We start from the raw sequence: 10,145 nt of genomic DNA, 5'->3' as shown, positions 1-10,145 counted from the left end.
TTTCAAGTCACTAGATTTGGGGTTGATTGGTATATTTTCTAACAGATAACGGAAGTACATGCTACCCTGCTATCTTGATGATTAAGATAATACTCTGAAATGCCCAGAAGACTTTGTGTGCTCTGACTTCAGTGTGCTCACGTGTATTCTGCTTGCCCCAAACACTCCGGCTTTGGAGACTTGGATTCTGTTATGCTGTGGATCTTTAAACGTCCTCCAAAGCCATGTGTTGAAGGTTCCGGGTGATGGTACATTGGAGAGGGGGTGGAACTGTTAGAATTTATATTATACGAGGGCTCTCTGTGTGTGTGTGTGTGTGTGTGTGTGTGTGTGTGTGTGTCCTTGAGAGGGATATTGAGAACTCAGCAGCCCCTTCCTCTCTGCTTCCCAGCTGCCATAAAGTGAGCAGTTTATTCCACCGTGATGGTCTGCCACAGACTCAAGAGCGAATGGGCCAAGCAACCTCGTGCTGAAAACTCATAAACTGGAAAAAACCTTCCCTTTTTAATTGTTTACCTCAGGTATTTTGTCTCAGCAACAGAAAGCTGTCTGGAGTGCACGTTCCCTTCTCTGCTAGGCCTTTGTAGCCATTACTGCCCTCACACTTTTTTTTTCCCCCTGGAGTTGAGGACTGAACCCAGGGCCTTGCACTTGCTAGGCAAGCGCTCAACCACTGAGCTAAATCCCCAACCCCCTTTTTTGGTTTTTCGAGACAGAGTTTCTTTCTGTGTAGTTTTAGTGCCTGTCCTGGATCTCACTCATATAATCAGGCTGGCCTCGAACTCACAGAGACCCGCCTGGCTCTGCCTCCCGAGTGCCGGGATGAAAGGTGTGCGCCACCTGGCCCAGCGCCCTCACACTCTTGCCTTTCCATTCACACCCTCTGCTCCTAGGGTAGCCGCACCATGTCACAGCTTGATGCTGCTAACGCCATAGGCCTCCCTCTGGACACTGGGCAACAGAAGTTTGTCTCTGTCAGCAGCAAACACGACGGTAGCTTCATACCCCTACGCCACACCACGGAAGGACTCCATACACGAAATATTCATTACATTCGTGAATCGGGTGGGTGAGGAATGATGGCAGATGTTTATATACGAAGGACATGTGACAATCAAGCAAGGTTTTGGTGACAAGGGCCTTCCAAACTGTCTCAGGGAAGTCTAAGAGGAGGCTTTAAAATGTGTTGAAGAGAAGAGGGAAAACACAGGACAGACGTGCTGCGCAGGGGGAGGCAGGGTCCGAAGCGGTGCACTGCTCTCCAGGAGAACTATTTAAGGGGATACTATTTTGAATTGATAAATTCTTGTGTGTTTGTCACAGAAGAGCTAATCATAGCTTAGTCACACATTTCACTTTGTTCCCCCACGTCTTCCAGGATGAGTGGGAGACGAAAGGGGCGTTTGGAGGTACTCATTAGTTGAACCTGATGGCTGCTAATCCAGCCAGGAGACGGCAGGCAGCTCAGTCTCTTTTGGAAATTAGTTTTCCTCTGCACCCCAGCTTTAGGATGGAGGCAGGAGGAGCAGGGGAGAAGGGAGCCGCTGAGGTTATATTTAAGGGTGGCAGAAGTCGTCTCCCTTGCTTTGTGATCACTGCAGAATGTGACTTCCCACCCACTTCCTTCCCTCCAAGAAACCAGAGTCCATAAAGGAAGAAAATGGCGGCTTCACCCGCAGAGCCCACTGGATTCTGGTTTTCCACTGCCTTCGCACCCGGCCTTTCACTGCTTTCCCTTGCAAGTTATGGCTCTTCCCCTACTCTGTGTCCCCTCACCTTATCACTGTCACATCACAAAACCACAGCCCCTGTGACCTTTCCCATCCAGCCACAACAAAGCTGCTTCTTTTCTGGGTACCTGAAGGTACAGGACAAGAAGGAAAGGAAGCTTACAAGACGGGAAGTGTGGCAGATAAAAACCGTGTATGTGTGTGTGTGTGTGTGTGTGTGTGTGTGTGTGTGTGTGTCTCAGTGGTTAAAAGCACTGGCTGCTTTTGCAAAGGACCCAGGTTTGGTTCCTGGCATCTACAGGGTGCCTCACAGCCATCTATAGCTCAAGTTCCCAGGGGATCTGACATCCTCTCTGTCCTCTTCAAGCACAGGCACACATGAAAGTAAAATGCTCATACACATAAAAGCTTTAAAAAATAAAGAAATAAAATGGGGTGAGGTGGGTGGTGGAGAGGTGGGTGCTCTTGCAGAAGACCTGGGTTCAATTCCCAGCACCCACAGAACAGCTTGTAACTGTTTGTAACTCCAGTCCCTGGGGATCCAACACCATCTTCTGGCCTCTGTGGCCACTTGGATGCAAGTGGTGCATAAATTATACATGCAGGCAAGACACCCACATACATAAACAGAGACTAAAGGGTGGGCAGGCTAGCAGGATAGTTAAACAGGTAAAGGTGATTACTGCCAACAATAACAACCTGAGTTGGATCCCTAGAAGCTATATCGTGGGAAGAGAGAACCAAAAGTTGTCCTCTGGCCTCCACAAGAGCACTGTGGCACATGTATGCACACTCATACACACATAAAATACAGCTTAAAAAGGCAAGCTGGGCTGTGGTGGCGCATGCCTTTAATCCCATCACTCAGGAGGCAGAGTTAGGTGGATCTCTGTGAGTTCAAGGCCAGCCTGGTCTACAGAGCGAGTTCTAGGACAGCCAAGGCTACACAGAGAAACCCTGTCTCGAACAACAAACAAAAGTAATGTAGAGAAAGGGGAGTGTTATCCAGCTACATCCTTCATAAGGAAGATAAGAAGGGGCCAAGGAACTAAGAAGGAGCATCACTGGGTTCTAAAGAAGGGACCAGGGGGGTTGGGGATTTAGCTGAGTGGTAGAGCGCTTAGCAAGTGCAAGGCCCATGGGTTAGATCCTCAGCTTAAGAGAAGGAGGGGGGGGGGGACCAGGACCTGGCCCAGGGGTACCTGGTGCTTACATCCATCGGCCAAGAGCTCCATAACCAGGCGTCAACACATGCCTGAGCTACTCACATGAGTGGAGAGGAAACCAGCGTTGAGAGCATTCTAACATAGGAGTTAGAGGAAACTTTATGTGAGACAGTGCCCTTACGGCCCCACCGACACAGCCCCCCACAATCTGAGACGGTGTGAGGATCAAGCTGAGGTTTTATTTACATTTAGTTCCCTGGGAAATCTTACAGCAGAGGGGCTGTCTTTATTGCTTTAGGTTTATTGCCAGGAAGAAGACTGCAGTCCTCCGATGCTACAGACTAAATCCAGTTCAAGCCCAGGGTTGTCCCCAGACCTTTTACAATCCCGTGTTTTTTGCTGGTGGCCCAAAGGCCATCACTAAATCCTCCAAAGCACGTTGTTCTCTAAGGGCCACCCTGCCATTTCTGAGATACAGCCATCAAATTTCTTTCTGCCTTTGGCAATATTGTCTCCCCACCTTTGTCCCCTCTCTGCAAGCACAAAGTGTGACCCTAAGCTCTATGTTTAAGTGCTCCACCTCCAGGCAGGAGGAAAGATTCTGGTTTCCAAAGATTATCATTTACTTTCTGCCAGGACCAGCCTGGCGTCTATTGAACAAATACTACAAAAGCCCCGTTTCCCGTGCTCCAGAATACACGATAACTCACGAGGATCTTGCCACTTTGGTGACATTTCAAGGCCCACTTTTGGGGTACTCTCAATGTTTCTTTTACCTGCTGGATGTTTACTGGGTTTCGGCAATAGGGAAAAGAAACGAGCGAGACCGAATGCCTGAGAGAAGATGGCTCATGCCCTAGAACACACAGCAGGGGCATACAGGGTGGGTGGGAGGTCTACTTTCTCTCTCAAGCCCCAAGGCGAAAGGATATGGCTTTGTTCATGCGAATCGCTACTCGAAGCCGGGACTCGTTGGTGGGCGGGGCTACCCTGATTCTGCCGCTGCGTGGGAGCAGGGTTGGGGGTGGGGGGGAGATCCGGCGCTGGAGGGCCGGTCGCTGGAAAGTGGTTTCCGGCAGGTGCAATCACTCCGCGTTGGGCCCCCGCGCCCCCAAAGGACTATTTCTTGGAATGCGACTTGTTCCCCAGGAGTGCGTCTATTTCCATCACTGTCTGCGGCGTCAGCTGACTCAGCACCTTGAGAATGGGCAGTGGAGAGGACAGTTTTTGCTGGGACACTTAGGAAGAGCATGACGCAGGCCGCAGTGGGACCCAATGAGAAAGAAGGGGTCTCAGCTGTTTGGCCCTGTCTCCCTGGACTTTATATTCAGGGTTAGACAGTATGGCCTTGACTCCCTGGGGAAGAGGGGAGAAAAGGATTCTGTCTGCATCTCCAACTCACCTGTAGGGAGCCCAGATGTTCCATCAGCTGCTCTGCACTGGACACCCCCAGTAAGACTGAGCTGACACCCTCACTTCGGAGACACCAGGCTGGGACCAGAGGAGGAAAGGGAAAGGAACTGATAGGGTCATCTTGGGCACTCGGACTCCGGAAGTGTCTGAAGAGGGTCCTCTCCAGGGACACACTAGTCTAGACAAGTTTAGGAAGTCTCACCCACCGGAAGGCGGGCCCCTGCAGGATCTCACCTATAGCAAGCTGAGCCACAGTGCAGTCTAACTGGTGAGCTATGGGGAGAAGGTCCATGACTCTGGCTTGTTGCTTCTTACCATCCTCACCCTGCACTTTTTCCTTGAGCCACTGGTACCCCTGGAAGCCAAGGAGAATCAGCAAAAGACCCCACCCCCTCCTCGACCACACTGCAACCTAGATAGCCCAGCCCTGCCTCCCGGAGCCACCACATCTCACCTTGACAGTTGCCTTGCAACTGTCTGGAACTCGCCCATCATACTTGCTAGTAATGAGGCCACACGCCAGGGGAGACCAAGTGACCGAGCCAACACCTAAGAGCAAGAGGTTTTGGTGTGGGCCAGGGCCTTAGGTCACGGGTGAAACAGGAAAGGTGGGGGTGAGGGTCTGCACACCAATCTTGTGGTAGAGTTCAGGCAGCTGCATCTCCACCTTCTCCCTCTGAAAGAAGTGGTTCTCTGCTTGCTCACACACGGGAGGGATCAGATTGAACTGTCTGGCCATGGAATAGGCCTCCTGGGTTGGTGTGGAAAGGAGACAGGGGTCAGAGCAATCCTCCTATCTTCCTGCTTCTCAGCACAGTGAGGTTTGGACTGGGCATGAGAAAAGGGAACCAGACTCGGGATGGGGCGTGTCAGAGTCACATACCATGATCTCTGCAGCATTCCATCTGGATGTCCCCCAGTATAGGGCCAGGCCCTGGTTGATGACATAGGTCATGGCTCTCACAATTTCTAGGTGCACAGGAGAGGAAAAGCCTCGAGGTCTGATCCATAGAATCCTAGACTCTAGATCCACCCCACCTAGACTCTGTCCACTCCCAACAGGACCCAGGCATGTCTGTATCTACTCTTCACCTCCTTCCTTGTTTAGGTCCTAGGGTCTGAGCCTCTGCTATGGAGACTGGGGGGGCTTTTGAGTAGGGGAGGCTGGCTTCCTGATGCCGATTTGAGAAAGTGCCCAGTTTTGAAGGGCTGTCAGGTTTAGGGAGGCTGGTTTTACCCTCCATAGGACTGTTAGGGTCTGAACGATTGGCGAAGACTATGTCAACGTATTCCAGTTGAAGGCGGTCCAGGGATCCTTGCAAGCCTGGGAGTGGGAGAAGGAAGAGGGAGGTAAATATCTCACCTTCAGTTTGCTAAGAATCCAGACCATAGTCCCTTGTCTCATGGTCAACTTAATCTTCTACTTCAGGACTTCAGGAACAGTCCCAAGCCCTCTGGCTTCCATGCCCACCCACCTCAGGTGGCCAGCCACCAATTCTCACCTTCAATGATGTGTTTGCGACTCAAGCCTCGCTCAGTTTCTGCCCTGTAGGAAAAGGCTATGTTAAGGATGAGGGATATTTGGAGCTATGAGACAGGGGGATGGCATGAGCCCTCACAGGCAGAATGGGGGGGACAGCAACCCCCACTCCTATCTCACATACCACACAGTCTTTGTACGTCTTCTCCCCAATTACTTACTGTCCTCCCCAAAAAATCTTAGTGGTGATCACATAGCTTGATCTCCTGGAAAAAAACAAAATGAGAGAGCCAACAGGAAAATGATATTTGGTTGGTTGATCATGTCTCCAGTAACCCGAAAAATCAGTCTCACCTCCAGCCTTTGCTCTTGAGGATGTTGCCTAGGGTTCTTTCAGCCCTGAAATAAAGACAACGTGAGGACACCGATCTCTCCAAGAAAGGTCAATCCCTCCCTTTCTCCCGCCTTGTCTCTTTTAGTAGAAAGAAAGGGGAGTGGGGAAACAGGAGTAAATTTGGAGTCTCAGGTCCATCTTGGACAAAGGAGGGGCTTCTGGAGCTAGTAGTTAGAAACACAATCTTTATTCATTTGCCCATGTTGTGTACCAACTATGTACTGAGTCCTAGTGTGGGTACTTAAGGGGTAGAGCATGGTGAGGTGAGAGAACGGAGTCAGGGTGGGCACTGCCTTTTCTGGTTTCAGTCACCTTGATCTGCCTCTGTAAATACCAGAGGTCCACCTAAGTCCAGCTCTGATTCTGCCTGTGAGTGCCAGTCTATGGTGAGTCCTCACCAGCTCTGATTCTGCCTGTGAGTGCCAATCCATGGTGAGTCCTCACCAGCTCTGATTCTGCCTGTGAGTGCCAGTCTATGGTGAGTCCTTCTTATCAGCTTCCAGAGAGTTGCCCGGAACTACAGGTGTGTGCCATCATGCCCAGCCCACACAGTCTGCTAGGACACAAATGTGGGCTAATCTGTGTCCAGTCTTAAATTACTGAAACACTTTACAGTGTTGGAGCTCTTCTCTGTCCCTTGTTTGTATAATCACTTAGACTGTGTACTTTTTAAGGTTATGTTGACCTCTTCCCTGAAACTGTGCATGCTTTGTGATGGCCTCTCCAGAGGGTCTTGGGAAAACAAGTTCCATGGAGGTGGGAAGCCTCTGAGGTTCGTATAAAGCAACTATACTTTATATCAGAAGGGAGTACTGAGTGTCATGGATGCTCACAGAAGGTTGTGACCAACTCTGGGTAGTTGGGTAAAAGCTTCTTGGAGGATTTGACGTTTGAGCTAATCTTGAAGAAGAATGTTTCAAATAAAGAGGCAGAGTAGGCCACCCTAGACTCTGGCTGCTCCCAATGTAAAGTCATGGGCATGTGATGTGACATGGCCTGTTTGAAAATACAGCTTTGTAATCTTTTTGTTTTTGTTTTTGTTTTTTGAGACAGGGTTTCTCTGTGCAGCTTTGTGCCTTTCCTGGAACTCATTCTGTAGCCCAGGCTGGCCTGGAACTCACAAAGATCTGCCTGGCTCTGCCTCCTCAGTGCTGGGATTAAAGGCTGGCTTTGTAATCTTAAGGATAAATTTGTTGATTTTATTTTAAATGTGACTGCACACTATGTATACTGACCTCTAATCCAGAGAGGGAAGTGCTGTGAGAACTACAACTCCCATAATGCACAGGGGGTATATGAGCCCCGAAAAGTTGGTCTTTAGTGTTCCCAGAATTCCCAGGTTCTTTTTTTTTTTTTTTTTTTAAAAGAGGGAAACAAGAATCCCTGACGTTCTCTCAGCCTGCCTTCCAAATATAACTTTACTCTTTTATCCTGGCTCTTACTTTCCCGCCGCATACACTTCTGCCGTGTCAAACAGGTTTACACCATGCTCATAGGCCGCTGTCAGCACATCTTCTGCTGTCTGGGGGGGAGAAAACGTTGAAGATGAGCGGCTGCCCCTTACTTACTTCCCTCCCTGCACCCTTCAGCCCTGACTCCCCCATCTTCCCTCCTTTGCCCAGCCTCCAGCCTCAGCTCCCTTCTCCCCGCCCCACCCGCCCCCACCAGGCTTGTCCGAACCCTAGCCAGATCCACTCCTTTCTCTCCTTAGTCCCTCTCCACAACCACCTCTACCCTGTTTCTAGGTCCCATCACTTATACCTCATCTGAGATCTGAGAGCCAAATGTGACCCAGGTACCTGCAAGACAGACATGGGACACATGAGGACTGTGGGAGTCACACTATAAAAGAATGCTCCTTTTCTTTACTTTCTACTCTAACTCACCAAGGCCAAGGCAGGACACCCGGAGACCAGACTTTCCCAGGTTCCTGCAGGACACAGAAGCAGCAGGGAAGGGTGAAGCCTCCGCTGGGGACTTGGATGATCAGTCCCCAGCTCCTGTCCTTCCAAACTGAGATGCCCTCAAGGGTCTCAGTCCAAAGAAACCAGACCCAGTGGGCTGCTGGGATGGACAGTGCTACCCCATAGCAGAGGCCCTAGGAATATTGTTGGAAGAACAAGTGAATAGTGATGGGTTGTTCCTGCAGAGCCGCTCTCTAGCCCTCAATCCCCGTCATCTGTGCCTTCCGGGTTGTCTTCTGGGTGAAGTCCTGCCTGTGTCGCAGCCATCTCTGGGATGCGTGGAGTTGTGAGTGGGCTCTGAACAGTGTGGCTGATTGTGGTGAGTTTGAGAACAGGCTCTGGCCAGGAGTCCCCTAAGGTGAAGTAAAATTCCCATAGCCCTTCCCATCCAACTCTTGTCTTCCAACATGAGGATGAACGTGTGGTCTGTCCCTTCCCCTCTCCTGACCTCCTCACCCTGGAAAGGTTGAGGGAGCCTGGCTTCGGGGCTGGTGGGGGCAATATCTGGGTCAGGCGCCCCAACCGGCCAGAGTGAGATGCTGTTTCCTTGCTCTTCTCCCCAGGACGCCAACCCAAGGGCACTCCATCGGAGGGGGAAGCAGCCTGGAGATCAGGCGTTCCCCGCTTTTTGACGGATAAGGAGGGCACCTCAGGGGCACTGTTTAGATACGACAGGACTCTCTCAGCCTTGGTAAACTTGGTCTCATAGTTAGGGGAACTAACAGAGACCAGGAGAGAGAGTGCCAGGGACGGAAAGCAGAGAGGGGAATGAATAGGGGCCTTTTAAGCTAAGTTTGAAGGGGTCGCGGCGGCGATAACCCAGAAAGCCTCAGGGGTCCCGACAGGGAAGCGAATGGGTAGGCTGCCCGGCCACCCCATACCTGTATTTCATGCCAGTGCCTCGGCCGGTGCTCTCTCGGAGGGCCCCAGCGGGTGCTGGGGGTCGGGGGACCAGTGCAGCTCGTGACTTGGGTCCACCTCCCGGAGGGTTCCCATGCCCTCCGCCCACTGGGCCCCCATTACCGCCCCCAGGACCCGGTCGGGGTCCACACAGACGGTCCTCACTGCTCCGGCTGCGAAGGTTCTGCTCGGTACACGCGATGGACACCTGCATGCCGGCTGGCCAGGGCGGGGGAGGGGGCTGCGAGGGAGAGGGAGGAGGGAGCGGGCAAGTCCGAGGGCAGACACCCGTGTGGTGGTAGCGCGACCCCTGGGAGAGCGGGAAGGGAGGGGAGGCTGCAGCTGGAGCCGCCAAACGGGATCGGGCCCGCGGGGGCGGGCTGCTGGAGGTCGCGGGGGTTTGCGGCGGGAAAGGAAAACCGTGGCGGGTGCCAGGAGTGGTGGGTATTCAGATGCCCGGGGCTGTGATGCAGGGAGTAGGAGGATAAACGGGCAAGGATAAAAAGTCGAGGACGGTCTTCCAGGATAGAGACCCAGGGACAAGGGGTGGCGAAAGACGGGTGCCACTTCAGCTGGAACCGCTGCGGGACCGCTGTGCTCCTAGCCGCGTCGGCAGCAAGCCCAGCTCATCAACATGCAGCCCCGCCCCTTCATCTGCATGGACCCGCCTGCCTCCCAGCGAACACGCTGCTTTATCTGCATAAGCTCCGCCTGCGGAAGACTCCCCGGCTCAAACAGAGCGCCTGGGTCAGGACGTCCCGCTTTAGGAACGTGGTTCTACTTTTTGTGCTTCAAGTATGTCAATTGTCCTCCCGGTCAGTGATGTGCAGTCGAGAGGGGCTTTTTTTTTTTTTTTTTGTGTGCCCCAGAAAACAAGATTTAGAGACACTGATTGTCACAACTAGAGGTGAGGCTGGATGTATGTACTACATCTAGCGAGTGGTAGCAAAGGTTGCTGCTAAAATACTAAAACGTAGTAAAGAATTATCCAACTGATGAGATGTGAGCAGTAAAAGATCGGAGAAATCTGCTGGAAAAACCTCTTTCTGGGCTTCAGGGATGTGTGGCTACACTAGTTCTCATCTTTATGAGTCACAA

At 51.8% G+C, this 10,145-nt stretch overlaps 1 protein-coding gene across 2 annotated transcripts; it reads right to left on the bottom strand.

The window, feature by feature from the left end:
• Positions 1–3,115: 3,115 nt before the first annotated feature.
• On the bottom strand, positions 3,116–9,683 carry Kcnab3 (potassium voltage-gated channel subfamily A regulatory beta subunit 3). Of its 2 annotated transcripts, XM_036197587.1 has the most exons (14): positions 9,029–9,683; positions 8,070–8,113; positions 7,945–7,982; positions 7,626–7,705; positions 6,144–6,188; positions 6,011–6,055; positions 5,812–5,855; positions 5,547–5,633; positions 5,193–5,278; positions 4,940–5,060; positions 4,764–4,858; positions 4,544–4,664; positions 4,299–4,387; positions 3,116–4,093 (listed from the first exon to the last, which is right to left on the bottom strand). In XM_036197587.1, the coding sequence occupies exons 1-14, from the start codon at positions 9,259–9,261 to the stop codon at positions 4,016–4,018; spliced, it is 1,206 nt and encodes a 401-aa protein (XP_036053480.1). In that variant the 5' UTR covers positions 9,262–9,683; the 3' UTR covers positions 3,116–4,015. The 2 variants fall into 2 exon arrangements, with proteins under 2 accessions (XP_036053480.1, XP_036053481.1); XM_036197588.1 differs by lacking the exon at positions 4,544–4,664 and having other exon boundaries at positions 4,027–4,093.
• Between the last annotated feature and the right edge of the window lie 462 nt (positions 9,684–10,145).

This window comes from Onychomys torridus, chromosome 8, assembly GCF_903995425.1.
Source record: "Onychomys torridus chromosome 8, mOncTor1.1, whole genome shotgun sequence".
NCBI lineage: Eukaryota > Metazoa > Chordata > Mammalia > Rodentia > Cricetidae > Onychomys > Onychomys torridus.
This window is presented reverse-complemented; position numbering and strand designations above follow the sequence as displayed.

Bases quoted from the DNA above. Each gene is read 5' to 3' on its own strand.
- Kcnab3 (XM_036197587.1), bottom strand. From the start codon at position 9,261: ATGCAGGTGTCCATCGCGTGTACCGAGCAGAACCTTCGCAGCCGGAGC. The intron at 5,856-6,010 runs GTAAGTAATTGG...CTTTTCCTACAG, and splicing joins AAGATTTTTTGGGGAGGACA to GGCAGAAACTGAGCGAGGCT. The intron at 5,279-5,546 runs GTAAAACCAGCC...CTGTGCACCTAG, and splicing joins CCCTAACAGTCCTATGGAGG to AAATTGTGAGAGCCATGACC.